Source organism: Thunnus thynnus, chromosome 13, assembly GCF_963924715.1.
Source record: "Thunnus thynnus chromosome 13, fThuThy2.1, whole genome shotgun sequence".
NCBI classification, from domain to species: Eukaryota; Metazoa; Chordata; class Actinopteri; order Scombriformes; family Scombridae; genus Thunnus; species Thunnus thynnus.
Genome location: NC_089529.1, coordinates 17059814 through 17082670, shown reverse-complemented (window position 1 = coordinate 17082670; position 22857 = coordinate 17059814). Strand labels below are relative to the sequence as shown.

Here is a 22857-nt window from a genome sequence, read left to right as displayed (position 1 = left end):
CCTCACTGTAATCATTCCTCCTGTTCATACTGGCTGTTAAAATGTACTTTCAATGTAAGTAATGAGGGCCAAAATCCACACTGTCATTTTGTGCAAATATGCATTTAAAAGTTTATCTGAAGTTTATATGAGTCATATCAGATGGATATCTGCTACATTTACAGTCTTTTTAGCATCAAATTCTCTCTTTGTTTTTCCTCGGATAGTATTTCCCTGATGAGCTGCAGTGGAAGTATAGTAACAAAAAGAGGGACATTGGCACTGAAAGGACCGTAACATTGAAAGATATCTACTTGATTTGACTCATTTGGATGGATGAAGCTTCATATTGGCTTCAGATAAACTTTTAAATACATTTTTGCATAGAGGGAGGACAGTGGATTTTGTCCCCCATCACTTACATAATAAGTTCATTATGAAGGGATCTTCTAATGGTCAGTATGAACAGGAGTAATGATTATTGCAAGAAAAGCCTATGTCAATGTTCATTTGGGTACTTCACTGTTGTCTTAAACAGCCTTTTTGAACTTTGAACCCGCTCTTTAAAACTACCGGTTCATCAACAACAGAGTTAATACGTGTGTTGTCCTTTGAGCCACCAGCTTGCCGTACAAAAACAAACATGGCGTCTTCTGTGGATGTTCATGTCCGAATTTGTGGACAAGAAATCATAAAATATGACCTGGAAATTAAGGCTCTCATCCAGGTAAGAACTGGAAACGAGTGGTTCGTGTATTGGTTTATTTATTTTGCTCATGTTGGTATCAGTTTCATTCTGGAGAGGTCGCAAGAAGACGTCACACACCAGAATTGAAGCTAACGTCAGTAAACGGAAGTGAAGCTAACGTTAGCCTGTTAACTGTCACAGTGAGGAAGAAACAGGACATTGTTATAAAAGAAGTAGTTTCATTATTACATTCAAAATTATGTTTTTAAAAAAGTTAACGTTATCATAAAATTATAAATATAACTGAGCCGACAGCAGTGTTATGTTAACTGAATTAAGTTATTAATGTTAGTTAATACGTGTGTTAAACCCCGACGCTGAAGTTAGCTTCTGATTCTGGGTTCAGGGAAACATAAATTATAATATTCAGCGGCTGATTCTCACTTACACTTATGAAACAGCGTAAGACATCGTAGCAAAAGCCGTAACGCCGTTTAAACTCACTATCAGTTTTGGGAAACTTTTATCTTCCTCATGAAATCAGAAAAAAGGATGATTTCACTGATATTTCTCCATCCAGGCCACATTAGACCAGGTCCAGGTCAAAAACCACTATACTTAGACTTGTCAAGTCTGGACTAGATTAACAAGGAGACTCCAGAAAGTCATTAAAACACAGTGTCAGGTTTGTGAATACAGAAAAATATGTTGAAAAAGTAACGAAATTGCCCTTTTTTCTGTTTTCTCAAATAGAATAAAGGTTTCACAAATCTGAAACCGTTTTAATTACTCTCTAGATTATTCGCTTTTGCACCACTTACACTTGTGAAAAAGTGGCAAATATTATAGCAAAAGCCTTAATACTTTTAAACCCACCTTAAGATTTGTGAACCCTTTATTTTGCTTATGAAAACTGAGAGAAGGGTGATTTTACTGTTTTTTTCCCCATCTGGACCACTATACTACCAAAAACCACTTAGACTCACTGAACTGAACTAGATTAACAAGGAGACTCCAGACACTCATTAAAACACAGATTCAGATTTGTGAAACCTTTATTTTGCTTATGAAAACTGAGAAAAGGGTGATTTTACTGTTTTTTTTCTCCATCTGGACCACTATACTACCAAAAAACACTTAGACTCACTGAACTGAACTAGATTAACAAAGAGACTCCAGAGACTCATTAAAACGCAGTTTCAGATTTGTGAAACCTTTATTTTGCTTATGAAAAATAGGGCGATTCTCTGGAGTCTCCTTGTTAATCCAGTCCACATCACTATGGGTTGTATAAACGTTTTCTGACATTTAATAGACCAATCACCTAATCGATCATTCAAGAAAATAATGACAGATTAATCGATAATGAAAATAATTGTTAGTTGCAGCCCTACAGTAAAATCAATAAATCAAAAGAACTGTTTGCTGTACATTGCAGACTTTGGTTATTCAATATTTAATAACTATTTTCACGATCAAATAATCAGCAAATTATGAATCTGCGTTAAAACAAGATTGGTAATTGATCAATGATCAGTTTTTCTCCCATCCCTCGATACTTCTGTGTGTGAACTGTGCTGAGTCGCCACCAGACTATATGCATACAAATTACAGTAAAATGTAATTCATTAATTTGCTATTAATATTTTATTTATTTGCCGAATTTGTTCATTATGTTCAAGTTATTGTGTATTTTATTCTATTTCTATATCTCTTAATCAATTTTCCTTTCAGTTAGTTTTGCTCAGAGAGACATACATCTATATCCTGATCAACCTCTATTTTGTGTGTGTGTGTGTGTGTAACCTGCAGGACATCAGAGATTGTCCTGGATCTCACTCTGATCTCATGGAGCTTAACTCTCAGGTGAAAGGGAAGTTCAACAAGCTCAGACTCAGAATACAGGTCAGGCCTAAGCTCTTTCCTTTGTGTTGCAGATTTCTTTCTTAAAGTTGGAATTGTGTTATTGATAGTGGATGCCATGTTGTTGTTGTTGTCAGGATCTGGAGCAGATGGCCAAAGAGCAGGACAAAGAGACTGACAGAATGACCATCCAGGCAGAGACGGAGAGCCAGCGAAGGCAAATGCTGAGGTACATGGACACAAACACACACATATGACAATGAGCGTGTGTGACAGCGATTATCTTCATTTTCCCGTTTGAAGCATTAATTTTACCCTGATTTAACCCCATAGTTGCTCTCAGTTTCACCAAAAACCAAAACACTAAACACACATATGAAATAATACACAAAACACTGCTGGGTTGAAGATTAAAAAAATATTATTGTACAATAAGGAGACAGAAGATTTGCACTAGTTCGTCTCAACGAACAAAAAGCAAACCCCATTCTATTATAGTTGAAGGAACAAAGAAATGGTCTGTGATTGGTCAAATCATACAAACTCATGGATTACAGCCAATGGCAAACAGCCACGAGATACATGTACATGTACGTTAATAAGGAGCCACATCACCTAAAGACACAAATCAAGGAAGAGCCTCGAGCCATATGAGGCCTTTGACCCCTCAACATGTCCTGTTTACTGCACGACACAGAATGGTACCTTATTTGGGCCTAAGCCAGGATGGGAAGAGAGGAGTGTGGGCCTCCTAAGACACATTCCTTCTATCAGGAACATTCACATTAGCAAAGGAGAAAAGGGATGAACATCCTTACACATCTCTGCACATTAAAATCATAAGACAATCCTTTGGTCTTTCTTTACTTTTACAATTTCCTTGATTAGGTAAATTACCGTTCTATTATTTATCTGTCATATTTGACACCTTCAGAAGTCATTTTGTCATTTTCTGTCATTTTGTAATTGGATTTTCTTGAAAAACTTAAATGCTGCCTATATATAATCCATTATAAATCTTGAATGCAACTACTCACATCAAATGTCTCTTCATTTTCAAATGGGACGAGTCATATACAAGGTAGAGAAATACAAGTACAATTTATGGCTGATTGATGAGGTTTAACAGCATTCACACAAAACAAGACAAAGCTGACCAGATAACATGAAGAAAAGGGGAAAAAAAAGCAAGTATAGTTCTCAAAGTGGATTTCTGTATTATTTTTTCTTTGGATTGCAGTAACCAGACAGCGTGGAGGAAAGCTAACCTGGCCTGTAAACTGTCCATAGACAACATGGAGAAGGATGAGCTGCTGCGTAGAGGAGACAACCAGAGCACCAGACAGAGGTTAGTGCAGTCAAAACAGTGTAACTTGAATACTGTAAATGTTATGTAATTGATCAGCCTAAGTAAGTGATTTTAAGACATTTCTTTTGATGGATTACTTTATTACATTAATCAACAATGAAAGTATTTGATAGCTACAGACAGAAATCTATAATTCCAGTCACCACACAGAAGAAACACACATTCCTTGGACTCTAACCAACTTCCACTCTGAAAAACAACATGATAAAAAAACATTATCTTGCTGATCTGGGAAAAAAGCTGATTTGCGTGTGTGTTTTTGTCTCAGGAAGGTGACTAAAGAAAGCTTAGTGGAAACCAGTAGCAACATCACAGAGAGTCTGATGTCTATCAGCAGGATGATGGCTGAACAAGTGAATCAGAGCGAGGACACCATTGGCACGCTCGGTAAAAACAAAACTCTACTTTGTCCTTGTGTTTGTGTGATTTTGTCAGGGTTATAGTTTTTATAGAGAGTAAAAACGAGTGAAAATCTGTTTTCTTTTGTTCTTATGCTGTCTTCATCTTCCCTCTTGAATATCTAACATCTCCTCCTCTTCACCACAGTCACATCCTCCAGGACAGTGCAGGAAACCAACGAGGAGTTTAAAAATATGACAGGAACCATCCACCTGGGAAGGAAGCTGATCCTGAAGTACAACCGGCGGGAGCTGACGGACAAGCTGCTGATCTTCCTGGCTCTGGCCCTCTTCCTCGCCACCGTCCTCTACATCCTTAAGAAACGCCTCTTTCCCTTCATTTAGCCAAGTTGATTACTGTTCCTTAAAGAGGCAACACACCCAGCCTATGAGATGAATTATTTCCAGTTATTCTACCCAGCAGGAAGTTACAAAGTGTTACGAAGTCCAGTTTTATCAGGTATGGAGAGGAAACATGGACTGAATGTGACTAAATGACAGACTGACGCACTTAGCTCGAACAACATGCAACAATGTGAATTTATTACAATGTTTATGAAGTTCATGAAGGGTTACATAATATCAACTTACGGAAGAACATGTAAACCTTCGACTAAAGTGAAAAGAGCATAGTGACTAAAACTGGCATAATAAGATTTCATGTAACCATGGTGACTTATTTAAGGCCTCAGCATGCTTCAAACAAACTGGTACGTGTCATTCGACTGTGTAAAGGCAAAAGTTTTTATACCTGTTGCAAATGGCTGTGCTCGAAGGTGGACGAGAAAGTCTGCCATCGAAGCCTCCTCATGGCTGCATCACACTGCCTCCTGATCTCACTAAGAACTCAGTAGCTTTTGCATAATTTATAGTCACAATTGTAAAATTTCTTACAAATGGGGACGAGGGCACACACTTTCATACGGTCTCTTCTTGTTCAATTGCTGCGTAAAGTGGGCCTGGTTGTTGGATTTTCTGTTTGGGAAAATTACAAAAGATCTTTGAAGCATACTGAAGCCTTTATACTTGATCTGGCATTCAGAACTACAGCAACCAGGGACAAGGCCACAATATGCAATAACCTTCACTTAAACCTTTGTTTACTTTTGTGTGAAGTTACAATGTGTGTGTGAGTGTTTTAACAGAGAAAGTGAGTGTGTTTACTGCTCTGAACGGTTATTGATACATTTAACTTGTGCCTTCCGTCCCTCCAATCAGATGTCCAGACTACCCAACTAGAAATCTGTGTGATTACTAAACAACTCACTGATGTCTGACATGTTGAAACTATGTGAATGTTGAACAGAGGGGCCGTTTGTATAAAGTTGTATATTTAATTTTCATAATTAAAGGATACATTGATGTGCAGCATTGCTTCACATGTGCCAGTAGATGGCAGAATACCCAACATTTTCTCACCATCAGAGATGCTACACTGTGCATTTGAGAGTAAAACAGTTTTACAAGACAGGACTTGACTTAATTAAAACACCTCTCTGTTTAGTGACATCATCGTAGTTTATTTACTTTCAATCAAATTTGCTTATAAATGTATTTTGTACATTCATTTAAATAAAAACTTACAAAATATAGCTTGAGACATGGGGTCTGTATGACATGTGACTGTTCAAGTAGAAATCTAAAATACATATTAATAACACAGCTTAATGTAAGAGTGCTTCCCTTCCTGCAGACCGCACTCCGACTGTCTACAAGTTAACGTTTGATCGTGTTTGAATCAAACTGAAACAGACTGTACGGTGCATAATATAACATACCTCATAAATAAAATTTTAAAAAAAGAAACAGACTTAAATAGGTAGAATACTGACTCTGAGCCATCAGCTGCACTTTAGCTGGAGACAAATTCCCTGTAGTCTTTACTCGTATGTGTCTGTGCCCTTTGAAGAGGGATACAGCCACTGTGGTTTAATGTGAGGTAGATTATTGGTTTTCATCCTTGTACAAAGTCAAATGTAAAGAAAAGTATAATACAAATACTTAACAGATTAAATAAACCAGCAATACTACACTGAATACTCTGATAACTATTACTACTTTTACTAATTCTATTACTACTACAACAGTAATAAGTGCATCATCTTTGGATCTTTGTGTACCCTGTCTGCACCTGCCTTTATGTCTTTGTGACTCGCTTTATGTCTATGAAGCAGTAACGTTGGACTCCACAGACACGGGGAGACCAGATTCAGTTGCGTTGTCAGTCTGACTCAGCCCGCTCTTGTCCTCTGGTTCGGCCGCTCCGGTTGGCTCCTGCAGGGGTCCCTGTGCGGTGGGTGTTGGGGCGGTGGCGTGCTGAGGAGCGTCCGATTGGTTTGGAGAACAGGCGATGCCAAGGCTGCTGCACAGCGCCCCCCAGTGCTGCTCGCACTGCCCGCGTAGCTGTCGGCCCACCCACGACCTGACCTCGTCTCCACACTTCAACAGGAAGTTCATCAGCTCCACGTATGGTCTGGTAGGACATAAGTGACGTCTCCTAACATTAGCAGGAATGTTTGGGCTGAATTTAACAGATTTTTTGTCGTATTTAAATTGTACACAGATAATATCCCTGCAATTAATTCATTCACAATTTTGGACTCGTTTCCCCTTTATGTTTCTTCCTGCAAAAAGGATTTTGACTCCTTTTCTCATTTATTTTATGTCTGTACTCATTCAAGTATATTTTGGACTCAAATGTCCCTAATAATCTGGAAGACTCATAAAGTCCCTGTTACAAAATATGATCTTACTTTTGAATGTAGAGTCTAACAACAATGAAGTTGATAACTTGATAAAAATCACTGTGTCTTTTGGGCATCATAAGCATCATATTCACAGAGCCAGATTTCTTCAGTTTCTACCCAATTAAGAACTTGTTTTATGTTGAGCTTTAGATATTTTATGATTCTGTCTGTAAAATATCTAAAAACAAAAAGACCTTTAAAGACATCTCATCTCTTGAGAAACATTGTGGACAACATTGCCAGATGATTTAAGTTGGTCTGCAATATTGCTTATTCACATTTTAAAGTTATATTTATTTTTCTATTTTAAGTTCTGTATTATGTATCTTTTACATTGTGCAGTTTTATTTCTGCTTGTGTGTTTGTGATCAGATTATTTTATTTTTTCCCAACACTCCCTGTACTGTTGTTTGTCTTGTGATATAACTGTGCTGTTAATAAAAAATGGTCTGGTAGGACAAGCACACACAGGACTCTGGGTAAAAATGTGTCTTGTTGATTCAATCATGCATTTATCCAATTTGGAGAAATGTCAGCACAGCCTGGTAGTTTCAGAAAAATACTATCTTAGGCAGCAGCCCCAAGAGGCAGATTCAGGATAATGTTACACTGAATTTTCCCAAAATTCCCTTGAGTCCGTTGCTTTAATGACATCATTAAATGTCAGTGATTGAGGAGAGTCGACCACAAGCAGGAAACCACAAATGTCTCATAATCTTTGTTTTGTTTAGTTCTTGTTTGAACTTTGCGATAAAAACATTGAAATGTTTATCTGTCAAATGGTAAAATATAGTGTGACTAAGTGGGGGAAAGTCATAAAGTCAGAAATGATTCAGTAATGCCAGTAACACAGCTATATCTGGTTAAAGTTGCACTAACACTAGCTAACATCAGCCACCATTACTGTAGCTACTGGTTATAACAGACCAAGTCAGGCTGTAACAGCAAAAACCCAGGATGAATTAAAATGAGCAATAGTGTATTTAACTATTTACAAATTCAGCTTTTCATTTGTGAGAGGAGCATTACGTTATTTCTTCTATCAAACATTACACACACTTGCTTTAAAGCAGCTTGAGATCTTGTATTTTAATTTCAAAAACGTTCACAAAATGATGCGATGACTGATGTTACATTTTAGGAACATTTACAGCCCTCTTTGATAAAGTACTAGTTAAACTCACAAGAAGGTATCTTTACATTAAGTCTTAATGTAGTCAGCTTTAAGGGGGATTCAGGTCAATACATGGTGATGTGATGCATGATTAAGTATCAAAGAGTACTGCAGAGGATGACTTCACTGGTGCCTTTTTCATTTGGGTATTTATAAAAGCTTGCTGATTATTAGTTAATGCGTGTGTATGCGTCTCTCTCACCCGGGGGGGAACAACAGGTGGAACTGGACCAGGTTTCCCATGGTGTCCATGTGGTCCCGCAGAGCCAGGCAAAGCTGGTGTTTGGAGTAGCACTCTCTCTGGAGTGAGAACACCATCTCCTTTACTGCTGAGCACCTGCGGCTCACACAGCTGAAGCGATGCCGCAGTCCCAGCGCCATGCATCGCAATGCATCCTTCACAAATGACTTACCCTGGGAGGAGGAGGAGGAGGAGGAGGAGGAGGAGGAGGAGAGTGACAGGAGGAATCAGTGGGACATTTCTGGTAGCTCGGTTAGTAAAGCTGCATGCACTGAGCAATAAAACTGTCAAAGCTGGCTTGATTAGGACCTGTAACTGTTACCATTAAAGGAGCATTCATTGATTTTTGTGGCCACTTGGGGGCAGTAGAACTCCAAGACAAGAAAAACATACATATCTAACATTATTGCTTTAATAGCTTTCATTTGGAGTTTCTGGCCTGCCGAGTGTTGTTTGCTAAACCCTTCCTTCAAACAACGATTGTCCCGTCATGCTTTAGCAACCGTAACTAGATAAATTTGAAAGCGCTTTATTTCTCCATATGTCATAGCGGTGTGCATAAGATGATGATACTCTTATTATTGTTAAGAGTTTGGTGGGTGGTGGCTTTTCCAAAATCAAAAAACACGAGAGCGAAAGAGAAAAGGAAAGGATTAAACAGTGGGTTTGTCTTTTCTAACTAATTGTTGTGATTGTTAGCATGTTCATGTTTAAAAAAAACTTAAACAAATAAAAAGGTGGCAAACAAAACATCAAAATACAAAAATAGAAGAATAACATTTAAAATAAGATTAAAAGAAATAAAAGTAAACTTCTGGTACAACTCAGTAAAAACGAGGATACCAACTACTTAAAAGCAAGATGATAAACATGAGTTTGAGGATGTTTCTTAAAGGAATTTAACAGAAGTGACATGGTGGATATTTATGGGCAGGTTTTTCCACTTTTTAATAATAACGAATAAAAGCAGAGGACCTAGTACTGAACCCTGTGGAACACCATTTGAATTGTAATACCGTAAGTACTTGAAACATGCTCACTAATACTTACAAGAACTGTGTCCCTGTTAAATTGGTATTAAACGAGTTGAGGGCCTCTCCAGAGATACCAATATGTTTCAACCTATCTATCAGCAGGTGTGATTTATTGTAGCATATACAGCATTTAGACTTTTATTAACACAGTTTTTGCATTATGACCTTTTCAAAATTCAGATTGATATGTGTCATGTATGTTATTACTAAAGAAGCTATTTAACTGCTTGTATAGCTACTGCTTTTTCTGAATTTGAGTGGTAAATTTGAAACTTCACTTCTGGGAAAACACCAATTTCAAGGGAGAAATTATACATTAGCAATATGAAGCATAACCTCCATAATGAGGTGTGTCGGAACAGGATCCAGGCAGCAGGTGGAGGACTTAAATCCTGCTACTATTTTAATAAAGTCTGAATCATCTATCTTGGTAAAAACTTTAAAAGCCTTATGCCTAATCACAGTTTTTTCATAAAAAGACTTTAGGAAGTGCTTCACATTTTAACAAAGATCCAGGAACAACTGAGTATTTCGGTTTAGATGGATTCAGCAGTTGATAAATTGTTGTAAACAAAAATCTGGGGTTATTAGCATTGTCAGTAAGGATTTTGGAAATCTTTTTATGGTGAGCATGTGTGTCCCATTACAAGAAAATAACAGGAGTTGGAGGCAAGTGAATTATTTTCTTTAGCCTACTGGAACAGTACAATTGCAATTAACATACTGAAACTTAAAGCATCAATAATGTTGCTATGGTAACTTGAAGGATACACATGTTCTCCTCACTAATCAGAGATAAGTACTCCAATAATTCTTGCATTTTTATAGATAGTATTGTTACTGTGTGGAGCTGTATTATATATCCAGTTCACAGTCACTCACAGATCTTTACTGAACATCCTCCCTGTGTCCGCTCATTCTGGAGACACACTTGACTTGCATCACTCTCTCGTGAACTTCTATTCTAGTAAAGTAGACAAGCTGTTCCGTCTCTCATTTCAGTTCCCCCCTCAGTTTGTTCTGTAGCCAGTGCTATCATGTACAACTATACACTCCTCCTTATACAACAAGCATTCCTCACAAATGACTGTAATGACTGAAGGGATTAAATGGGGAAAAAACACACACACAACATGTATCTCAATATGTCCAAGCTGGCCCTTAGTTGCTGTTGAACTTGATTTCAAACTGTGAGGCAGTGCAAAAGGGGTCAAATGACAAACAAATTACTTTCACTAATTGTTTCTTAAGTGTTTAATGATATTGTGTATGTCTGAGTGTGTGTAATGAGGTCAGACTCTCACGCTCCTCCCAACCTGTGAGTCGTAGCGCCCAGCATTGTGCAGCAGAGTGAGACAGATGTGGTGCAGGCCTTGGATTTCACAGGAGTTGTTGTTAAAACACTGAAACGTCCCACAGCCGACATCTCCTGAACCCACCAGGCAACTCTGAATCTCCGCTGACCGAAACAGACAGACAGAGAGGGATCAGTAAAGACTTTCCTACAGAGAGGAGAGCGTCTACCAAATCATATAGCGTACCTCACTGCACTTTACAAAGACATCTCAAGTCAGCATGACCTTGGGAACTTCACGTCCTGTCATGTCCTGACATTACAGTGTGTCAATTTTGAAGAAAGAAAATTAATTGTCAGGTCTTGTAATTTTGGTAGTTGAATGCTCTTGTCTGGGACCATGAGGGTCTTGTAGGTTTTTATTTTGTTTTCAGATAAGTTTTTCTATCACACAGGGACCACTGTGGTGGACAGCAGGGTGGGATGAGGCGATGAGTAAGTAAGTTATATTCATTTGGACAGCGCCTTTAATAGACATTACTCACAAAGCGCTTTACAAGGGCATAATAAAACATAAAAAAAGAAAGAAATCATAGCAGATGAAGTGACCGCCCAACTCATTTGATTAAAAAGTGCAAAACTAAAAAACACAACACACAAAGAGCAACAACTGTCCAACATCAATAACGGACAACAATGCTTTCAGTTTGCAGAAAGCTTCATTTTAAATAAAAATATATTGTTATGTGAAGCTTCTCTGGGTGTCAGAAGATTAAGGTCACTGTAATTTACTATTAATTGAGCAACGTGAAACTTCAATGGAGACCCTAGAGGAACAGATCACTGTAGTGACTTTTTGCTGGCAGTCTTTTTAATCTTTAACCAGCATACCAGGGATAGTTATGATGATGTTGCCCGTGCTGTTATAGCCCAAATGTCCGTAGTGCAGCCTGCAGGTCAGGTGCTCCGGGCCGGAGGTGCCGTCATGCACAGCCCTGCTGGTACGGAGGGAATGTGCTTGGACAGGATCGAGACGCCGGAGCTGCGCATTGAATTACAGCCACCAACAGAGCAAGGAGAGAGGCGCGCTTTACTCTCCGGCACGGTCCGGAACAGACCCAGCCGGCCTGTGATGTTAAAGAGGAAGTACACTGATAGGCTGCACAGAAATGTAAACTATCCAGAGGGAAACATTAGTTTAACGATGCAGTGAAAGGCCCTACAAGCTCAAAATGAGTCACTTTAACTCACCACTGAGTATTTTATTGTCCAGTAAAGGAGCAGAATTAATAAACTGTCAATATGTTTGATTATGTTAATATTATAACAATCCCACGTGTCACGATCAATACTGAACAGGTGTTGGGCTCCAGCTCTGGTTCTCCAATGAGATCCAGAGGGAGCATCACAACCACAGTGTCAAACCAGGCTAGAGCTGCAACTGACAATTATTTTCATCATTGATTAATAGGTCGATTGTTTTCTGGATTAATCGATTGGTTGTTTGGTCCAAAAAAATGGTGAAAAATGTCGATCACTGTTTCCCAAACCACAAGATGACGTCCTCAAATGTCTTGTTTTGTCCACAACTCAAAGATATTCAATTTACAGACATAGAAGACTAAAGAAAAGAGAGTACTCACATTTGAGGAGCTGGAATTGGAGAATTAATCGATTATCAAAATAGTTGGTGATTAATTCAATAGTTGGCATCTAATTGATAAATTGACTAATTGTTACAGCTCTAACTGGCACAACAATTAATCTGTGTTCAAGGTGGACAGATAGAGAGCATGAAGAAGTGCTGGAGGATTTCTCTGTCGGCGGGTGTAAAAGATAAACAGTCCAGTGATGGGCAGACTTTTTAAATTGTAGGCATAAAATAAAACTTGTAGGGCGCACAAATTGAATAAATGCAACAAAAAAGTAGCCTAAATTTAAATACCCAATCAGAAGCTTCTCAAACAGGCATTTAAACTTTGAAACAAAACAAACAAAAATATTCTAAGAATTAAAGGATCAGTGACATTAATCGATCAAATGCGACCACCAGAGGCTCCAATGAGGTTTTTATATCTACAGTTTGTCATGCTGGTCCACAGTGGGACAATGAAGGCACATCTGCTGTTAATAACTCACCTGTGCTCTGCAGAGAGAGGCGTTTTTTAGCCTGGCTCACTTGTTTCTCCTGGGCATCATGCAGATGATCCACAGCCAGCACCTGATGACAGGCCAGAGGCAGAAAAAAAACAAAAAACACAGCGGACAAGTTCCCCGACATGCTGTCGCTTTGTATTTTGCTGCGTCCTCCTCTGATTTGTTTGTTTTACAGGTTGGTGCAGCAGGAGTGTAGCCGTGCAGAGGAGTTTCCACTACTGAGTGACCACGGCGAGCGTGAGCGCTGAAATATATAAAGCTGCACGAGAGCTGCGCGTTCACGACGGCCTGAGTGAAGGGAGCCCGTGTCTCCACCAATCACAGGGCAGCTCTGTGCACGCGCAACGCACTAGAGCTAAAAGTTTATTATTGATGAGAGAAAAGAGGGTCAGCAGAAGCATAATTTGTTTATCTGATGTGTTTGAAAAAAGCTGCTGATTAATGAATGAGCGTCGCTCTGGATTAACTTCCTCATTAAAGACTGAATGAATGAATGAATGATGAAGGGAGGAGAGAGAGAGAGATGAGGGGCAGACAGAGGAGAGGAGAGAGGGCCATGCTGAGGGAAAATAGCCCTGAATGCCACATTCATAAACTCTCCCAAAAAGTAAAAATGTTCTTATAAGGTCTTCCTCTTCCTCTGGAGTCGGCGGGGGTACGTGAAGGTCAACCACTCAAGACATCCACACTCAATTAACCGGCCAGCCAGCCGTGTGTGTGTGTGTGTGTGTGTGTGTGTGTGTGTGTGTGTGCGCGTGTGTGCGCGCGTGTGTGTGTGTGTGTGTGTGTGTGTGTGTTTGAGGGTTAGCAGCTGCTTTCTTGGCAGGGAGACGTGCAGTGAGCAACGTGTCTGAAGCAGCCAGACTGAATAAGACAGAGCAGGAGTATGTGAGCAGAGTCAGGCTTTCCAAATTGTTAGGGTACTACATTCCTGGTAAACTGACATTTTTACACATCATGATGTTTATCTAACATTATACAGCAAGCTTTATATATTTTTATATAAGTTAGAACATAGTAGGTTATCCAAAGGCTTATAAATGGTAAAATAAATGTCTTTATTAATGGTTATTAAATACTTACAGAGGTGGAAGAAGTATTCAGATCCTTTACTTAAGTAAAAGTACCAATACAGCAAAGTAAAAATACTCCATTACAAGTAAAAGTCCTGCATGAAAAATCCTACTCAAGTAAGTAATTAGTAAAACTATTGCAGTAAAAGTAGTGGTTTGGTCCCTCTGACTGATATATTATTATATATGACATCATTAGATTATTAATACTGAAGCATCAGTGTGTAAGCAGCATGTTACTGTTGTAGCTGCTGGAGGTGGAGCTAGTTTCAACTACTTTATATACAGTTAGATAGTTTATTCCAGTGGTTCCCAACCTAGGGGTCGAGCCCCTCCAAAGGGTCACCAGATAAATCTTAGAGGTCGTGAGATGATTAATGGTTCTGATACACAAATCTGTTTCAGTTTTTGGACTTTCTCTCTAATCTTTGATTTTTGGTGAAATATTGGATCATTTTAACATTCATTGAAATGAAACCGTGTGAGAAGTTTAGAGGGAAAAATCACTATTTGGTGGAGCTGTTAACAACTCACAGACATCTGAAATGTGACCCCGACCACACACTGCTTTATGTAAGACGTCAAAAAACAAAAAGGTTGGAAACCACTGGTTTCATCTTTAACAATGTGTTGTATTTTAAAAGCTTGTTATATTATCCATCGTCAAATCTTCATCTGAAAAGTAACTAAAGCTATTAAATAAATGTAGTGGAGTAGAAGGTATAATATTTCCCTCTAAAATATTGGAGTGGAATTATAAAGTAGCATCAAGTGGAAATACTCAAGTAAAGTACAAGTATCTCAAAATTGTACTTAAGTACAGTACTTTAGTAATTGTTCATTTCCAATGTTTATGGGCCATTAATAAGAACAAACTTTTGGGTTTCCATGTTGTGAAAACTCATTAAACCATTTGAAAATGTATTTCTAAACAAGACTAAAAGAGTCACGTGCTAACATTTGCAGTACAGTGGAGGCTGATGTTAATGTCATTCGTAAAATGTTGATTTGATGATGCAGACGCTTGTTGAAAACTCAGGAGATCAAATTATTACAATTCATCCTTAGGGGAACATGAATATATGTACCAATTTTTAAGTAATACACAGTTGTTGGGACATCTTAACAAAAACCAAAAAAGGCCAAACTCACAGTGGCTCTATAGGAAAAGTCTGGTCTGTACAAACGTTCATGACAACCCGTATAAAGGCAGTTAAGATATTTCAGTCTGGACCAAAGTGGTGGATGAATCTCCGACAGACACTGAACCATCCCTACAGCCACGCTGCTCACATTGCTAATAAAAAGGGCTGAAGACCAAAGTCCATTTATTAACAGTTTACATACACTTACAACTGTTGACTTCAACCCTTAATTAACGACTTATTGATGGCTTATTAGAAAGTGAGAAACCAATGAGAATTTATTATAATTATTACCAAATAGAAAGGATAAACACCTGCGAAAGAGATTTTTCACAACCTGATGACCAAACATTTGTTCTTATCAAAGGACGGGTCTGGGACCATAGTCAGGAGCCCTAATGAACATTGAAACAGGTTTTTCTTGCTGTAATCATTCCTGCTGTTCATACTGACCATTAGAAGATCCCTTCATAATGCACTTACAATCTAAGTGATGGGGGACAAAATCCAAAGTCCTTCTGTGCAAAAATGTATTTAAAGGTTTATATGAAGGTAATATGAAGCTTCAGTCGTCCAAATGAGTCAAATCAAGTAGATATCTTTGAATGTTACAGTCCTTTTAGTGCCAAAGTTCCTCTTTTTGGTATTATACTTCCACTGCAGCTCAACAGGGAAACACAAAGAGGGAATTTAATGCTAAAAAGACTGTAAATGTGACAGATATCCACTTGATAAGACTAACTAAGACTGCTGAAGCCTCATATAAGCTTCAGATAAACTTTTAAAGTTTATTTGTGTGGCCCCCTTCACTTACATTAAAGCACATTTGAGGGGGATCTTATAATAGCCAGTATGAACAGGAGGAATGGTTACAGCGAGGAAAACGTCTCTCAGTGTTTATATGGACACTTGACTGATGTTTTAAGACACACTTAAGACATTGCGAACATGTCCTTTAAAAGTTCAGCATCAACATCAGAGACTCCAGAAACAGTTAAGTGGGAAAATATGTTTTTTGGTAGTTTGTTTGAACTGAACCTATAAATAACTGAGTCAATTGTGACTCATTAGTTTGAGGTCAGTCGTGCGTCACTATTTTGGTTACAACTGTTGCATGTAATCCAGCATTTAAGACCATGAAGAAAATATGTTAACAGTATTACACAGTATCTAGTATATTATATTTCTATATCTCTCATCCAGTTCTAATGATGAACACAATATTTATCTTTAAATATTGCTTGTAAAATGTTAACGTTTGTGAGTCCAAGGTGAGTTTTTTTCCTTTATGATAATGTTCAAAGCTTTCAGTCCTGTTGTTGCGGTTGTATGTTTTGACTTTGACGGCCATGACCCCCGACCCTTGACATCCAGAAAGAGACAGGCCACAAGTCATGTGACACCATGACATCAGCGTCTTCATGCCAAACAAATACCTCACACGTCCTGCCTCCTTGGGTTTATCAACCGTACATCCAAGAGGCCTTCAGTGGGCGAGATTGAGGATACATGTGTGTGTTGTGGTGGGAGGTCAAGGTAGAAGGACGGGGCGTGTTTGTGTGTGTGTTTCCGTGCAGGGGCCCAGTCAGGGAAGACGTTCAGGGGCTTGTGTTTGAACATTTGGAGGACTTTTCCCCTCCAACCTTTCCCGTTTGTTCTCTGTCTCATCCTGCTTCAAAACAACATCCCCACAGCTTCCCTCACACAACCCCTGACCACCACCACCACCCACACAATGACCCTCGACCCCAACACCAAACACACACACACACACACATGCCCAAAATGGCACACTAATGCACATAGACACCACTGTACAAACAGCGCACATGCAGGACCATCTTGTGCTTTCTGTCTCTCACATGATCATGTTGTAAACAACATTCTACGTGTGTGTGTGTGTGTGTGTCCACATATATCAAACTCACAAGTATCTGCTTTAGGATCTGAGGAGCAAGCATGATCATAACCTTTGGGTTTATAATCTCAGTGATTAGTTGCCTGATTTGATCTTATGTATTCGATCCACTAGAGTTCTTGTGACATGATGCAGAACTTGCAACCAACTCATTTTACTGGTTTTAAATGGTTTTAAAGTTGTAAACAGTTTTTCTGTGCTGAGGTTTTGACATATTTACGGAGCCTGGAAGGAGCGGTGGAGGAAAAACAAAACTGTGTTCTCAATTTAATGAATTGTAGTCTGAATTTAATGAATCATGCTCTCGATTTAATGGAATCTGCCATTCTCTTGTCCTGCATACACCCTCACTATGGATTGCTTGGATTAGGTTTAATTTTGATCTTGTACTAAGACATGTAGATATACTTTGGGTTTTGGCTTGTAGGCATAGCACTGTGTTATCTGTGAGATCCCTTAAACGTACACAAACCTGAAGTAAATCACACAAGTTTTACCCATTTTTCGTTCTGACGTTACAGGGGAAACATCTTCTCTGTCGCTTTCCTCTCTCTTTTTGTTACTATACTTCCACCGCAACTCAGCAGGGACACAGAAGGGGAATTTGCTAAATAGCTAAAACGACGGTAAATGTGGCAGATATGCACTTGACATGACTAACTAAGACTGCTGAAGCCTCATATAAGTTTCATATGAACTTTTTAAATGACTGTGTGGACATACGGTGGATTTTCGCACCATCACTTACATTGAAAACACATTTAAGGGGATCTTTTAACAGCCAGTATGAACAGGAGGAATAATTACAGCGAAGAAAACCTCTTTCAGTGTTTATATGAGCACCTGACTGTTGCTTTAAGGCTGACTTGAAAAACTGTGAACCCGTCCTTTAAAGCGTCCCAACTACTGTGACTTCATGGGACGATGACCTCTGGTTTTTCGCGCAGCACAGACACAAACTCACACAGGACACACAGGACATACACACACACAGACGAACAAAGAGCAAGAGGCTTACGCACACACTTTGACACACATTTATGTTAACGTGTGGATCAGTCTCCTGCCAAAAACAAGTGGCTAAATCAATAAAGTTACGCAAGCTGTGATGATGACATCCACACACAAACACTAAAAACTGACTGACTGGATTCATTGAGGCTTTGAGAGGGAAAGGGCCTCTCAACAAATTTAGCGTTGCCTTTGATCCTTTCAGGAAATTATCAATAACACTCTGCATCTGAAAGGCAGCAACACTATAGTTGTGGCTCAAGTCTATGGCTTTTCAGACGTGGGTATTAGACATAGCAACATAGAGAGTTTAAGAGTTTTCTTTACTCCATTATGCACGTATCTGCAGGGTTGATATATCTTCCAAAACAGGATGAACACAAGTAGTTGGAGTGAACTTCCCTCCTCCTGGCATGACAGTCCCTCTGTGGCTCATGCAAAAGGTATGGAGTCGCAGTCATCACTGAATACAACTCATGACTTCATGGGGTTCATATTACAGCTGCAGCGATTAGTTGATTACTGATCGACAGAAAAATAAACTACAGCTAATTTGATAATCAAATAATCATTCAAGTCATATTTCAAGCAAAAATGTCAAACATTTGCTGGTTCAGGGCTCTCAAATGTGAATATTTGTTGCTTTTCTTGGTTAGATATTACTGTAAATGTAATATTTTTTGGGGAACTACTTGAACTACTGGTTGGGCAAAACAAGACATTTAATGACATCATCTTGTGCTCTAAGGTATTATGATGGACATTTTTTTTACTATTTTCTGATGTTTTATTGACCAAATTATTATTCAATTGATCAAGAATAAATCAATGGATTAGTTGACTGTGCAACACTCAACATTCTGTGCAATACTGTTTTTTTTTAACTATTAATGTTTTTATCTACTATTGTGGTTTATTTTTTAATCAATGCTTACTCTTTATCAAAGCTATGTGTTGGGAGCTGCTCTATAATTTCATTGTCTTGAATAATGACAATAATGAAAATAATTGTTACTTGCAGCTTTAGTTCATATGGCTTTAAATAATGACTGTTCTGTCCCTATATGCTGATGGGACCTGTGTATGAACAGCAGTAACAGCAAAACCACTTTAAATCAACTTAGTAATACTTTTTGGTGGATTGTGCCTTTAAAATACTTTAACTGAGAACAACCACCCCACCTGGTGGCACTGCTGAGAGACTATGGGATCAAATCTCTGTTGCTGCCCTCAATCAGAGGAGAGAAATAATTGTGAGGTTACATTTTTCACCAATCTGAACAACATTTCTTTTTAAAACGTGAAAGTATCTTAACTAATAAAAGCTCAGAAATGATAAACCGGTAAAAAAACAAAAAGATCACATAGAGGAACATGATGTCAAATGTGTTTAGTAAAGCAGATAAGATGCACACTCAATACTACACACTAAATACATGCAGCAAAAAGGAAACCTGACATGACATGATGAGAAATTATACTCACTTAGGATTCAATAATTCAATTTCTGGGTTTTTTTCCAGGCTTATTTAGACCCGAAGACACTCAGTTTTTACATCAAGTAAAAGTCTTCTTTCTCTAATCCTCCTCACTGGAAGCAAATCGGCTTGTTAATAGTTTTGAATCAGTGTTGACAGAATTAGCTGGATCAAAATATTGCTAGTCAACATGTTTTTAGAGGAAAACCTTGATACAATCTTTACCACAACACAAACAGCCCCAGTAACAAATCTGCATTACACACTATTCCAATTTATTTGTCTGATATCGCACATAGAAAAGATAGTAACAAAAAAAAAAAAAATCCAGTTTGTGTGCCATGTTTTTCTTAAAGGCAGGGCTGTGATGGTGCACCTCTCAGCTTTGTCCAGCTTCTCCGCCAGTAGCCTCGTGCAGCACAGACGGGCAATGAAACATCTCGTGCTGAACATTACGAACGTTTCCAGACTTAAATCCTTTAAACAGAGGTAGCAGGAAACAACCTCAAATATCTTCTTCCATGTCGCCCTCTTCTTCTTTGATGCCGCACCTGGGCCGAAGAACATTATGTGTAGACCAGCAAACCAGCATGTGTACCTGCGGAAAGAGAGAAAACACACATTTCAGTAACTTTCTCAGCTGTCTGTGACTTTAAAGTGTACTTCAGTTTTTTTTAAACAGACCTCAGGGGGTTTTGGGACCAGAAGCAGGCGGGACCTCTGGTGGTTCTGTCTGTTCAGACGCTGCAGGGTTACAACTCGACGCGTTCTCTTCTCTCCTCTCCCCTGACAGAAAATCATGGATAGCAGTCTCTATGTGCGGCCGGAAAGTGTGGTTCATTTTGGGGTCCACCACCTGGGTGATGATCCTGTCGACACCGGACTCCAGCATGCCTGATCTGAAACACCACACAAACAGTAGTGACATCACAAAATAGGCCAGCTGAAGAAACAGAGGTGGGAAAAGTACTAAAATATCATACTTAAGAAGTACTTTTGATATGATATCATCAGGGTTATCTTGGCGAGAGATGGGACAGATTACCATATATATGTGAGCATTAACGTCATTAGACATGCCAAGATGGTTGTACAACAGCAGAGTTGGTCGTCCTCCTTCTGTGTAAAAATGTATTTAAAAGTTTATCTGAAGCTAATATGAAGCTTCAGCCGTCCAAATTAGTCAAATCAAGCAGATATCTTTCAATATTACAGCCTTTTTAGTGCCAAAGTGCCTCTTTTTGTTACTTTATTTCCACTGCAGCTCAACAGGGAAACACAAAGAGGGAATTTGATGCTAAAGACTGTAAATGTGGCAGATATCCACTTGATGTGACTAACTCAGACTGTTGAAGCCTCATATGAGCTTCAGATAAACTTTTTAATGGATTTTTTGCACAAAATGACTGTGTGGACTCACTGTGGATTTTGCCCCATCACTTACACTGAAAGCACATTTGAAGGGGATCTTTTAATAGTCAGTATGAACAGGAGGAGTGATTACAGCGATGAAAACTTCTGTCAGTGTTCATTTGGGCACCTGATTGTTGTTTTAAGACAGACTTGAAAAAACTGTGAACCCGTCCTTTAAGGAAAAAGGTTGGGACCCACTGTTGTAGACTACTCTCTGGACTAAGTTGCCTCTCCAGAAGCAACTGATTGTAACTCTGAACAGGACATGTAATAACATTAACTGAAAGACAGTTAAAGGCAACACTCACTGGACCACACTTTGCCTCAGTCCGTTCCTCATCTGGTTCTTGTTGATAGACGGGTTCCAGTCCTGAGTGCTCAGCTGCGTCGTGACGAAGTTGTCGACTTTCTGTCGCAGGTTCTGATAGGCAGGCTGGTGGAAATGGAAACAATGCTGAGTTTCAAGGACTTTTTATTGTCACATGCACAACAACACAGCGCAGGGAAACATTGAAGGCAGTGATATCTGGGCTTCTTCGAGCTCAAGTTCCAATTAGAGTATATAATAAAATATTTACAATTATAAAAAAAGGAGACAGAGAAGAGAAAGATAACATGAGTCTGGACAGGTTTAAAGCCTTGCTGCAGGAACTCATCATCATCTTCTATCTGTCAGTGTCAGTGGGGTTGCTTGGAGGTTTTTTATGCCTCAAATTGCTGCTGTCTCTCAGTCCACTTCTAGTATTGAGGTTGTATTTTTGTTCATGATTGTATTTTTCTATATTGGCTGATGAGAGGTCTATCTGTATTACTTGTTTTTAAGTTTGTATTGTTTTATGTTTGTCTGAAACCTTATGTTGCTGCCTGTCTTGGCCGAGAGATTTTTAACATTTACATACTGTAATGTTCTGACCCTTCACAGTATCCCCTGATAATTAGTCTCAATGTTTGAATTTCTGAACCACAAATCATTCATGAATACCTCATCAGTCACATATAAATGAGTGATTAATCCTTAATGAAGCTTTCAGAGAGCAGAGTGTACTCTTTAGTTTTTATGCTGTTTGTTTATGAGAAAAAACATTTACAATCACACTATATAATGGTCTTATGTTACATAAAACAGGAGAACATAACGATTTCAATAGATAATCTTAAATGTCAAGAATGCAACAGTATTTTTGAATGGTGATTTTTGAAATTTTTAAATACATATGGGTAAAACACATAAATATGTATAAGCTGTACAAACATGTTTTTAAAAAGTTGAAATATATCCATTTTTGTATGTTCTGGGTCACATTCGGAGAAGTCATAAAATTTGTGGCTAAAAGAAAAAGGTGTTTATGGTGTTTTTACTGCTCTCAATGTAAAAATGGGTCAACTTTGACCCTGAACAGTATGTAAGGGTCCATATCAATGAAGTAAATAAAGGTTAAATAATAGATAATACAGCAATAACACACACTAGTGTAGTTTACTGTGTATGGAAGGCAACACAACAGCAAAAATAACATAGTTGATGAGGACCTTGATTGATTCTAGCTAACAGGATTTATTGATTAGGTTAGCTGCCAGGTTAGCTTTAGCCGACTACCTTCGTATCAACGTCTGCCAGACAGTCCCGGCGGAACTCGTCGAAAAGCCCCCGGTTCTTCAGATGCTCCACAATCATACCGATGAGCTGCGGGTCTCCCGGAGGAAGGTTGGCCGGGCCGACGTTTACGTTCCCGGAGCCCTCCGCCATCAGACCGGAGTAAAGTTGCCGTTAGCTGCAGCGAGAGCTAGCTTCAGAGCGGTTGGCGCTTGTTTTTGTGCAGCGCATGCGACCAATTTGTTTTGTAGTAAATCGCGGGCGGAGTGGTTGTTTGTGCA

The 22857-nt window shown here is 38.8% G+C and overlaps 2 protein-coding genes across 2 annotated transcripts; one reads left to right on the top strand and one right to left on the bottom strand.

Moving 5' to 3' along the window:
- The first annotated feature begins 559 nt into the window (after nucleotides 1-559).
- bnip1b (BCL2 interacting protein 1b) lies at nucleotides 560-5887 on the top strand. Its single transcript, XM_067608386.1, has 6 exons — nucleotides 560-706; nucleotides 2480-2572; nucleotides 2668-2759; nucleotides 3771-3878; nucleotides 4168-4286; nucleotides 4446-5887. Exons 1-6 carry the CDS (start codon nucleotides 623-625, stop codon nucleotides 4640-4642), a joined length of 693 nt encoding a protein of 230 aa, XP_067464487.1. The 5' UTR covers nucleotides 560-622; the 3' UTR covers nucleotides 4643-5887.
- LOC137196297 (uncharacterized) lies at nucleotides 5797-22847 on the bottom strand. The gene is made up of 8 exons (XM_067609166.1): nucleotides 22580-22847; nucleotides 21291-21415; nucleotides 20256-20468; nucleotides 19946-20167; nucleotides 12927-13108; nucleotides 10810-10952; nucleotides 8421-8632; nucleotides 5797-6770 (listed from the first exon to the last, which is right to left on the bottom strand). Exons 1-8 carry the CDS (start codon nucleotides 22727-22729, stop codon nucleotides 6461-6463), a joined length of 1557 nt encoding a protein of 518 aa, XP_067465267.1. The 5' UTR covers nucleotides 22730-22847; the 3' UTR covers nucleotides 5797-6460.
- Between the last annotated feature and the right edge of the window lie 10 nt (nucleotides 22848-22857).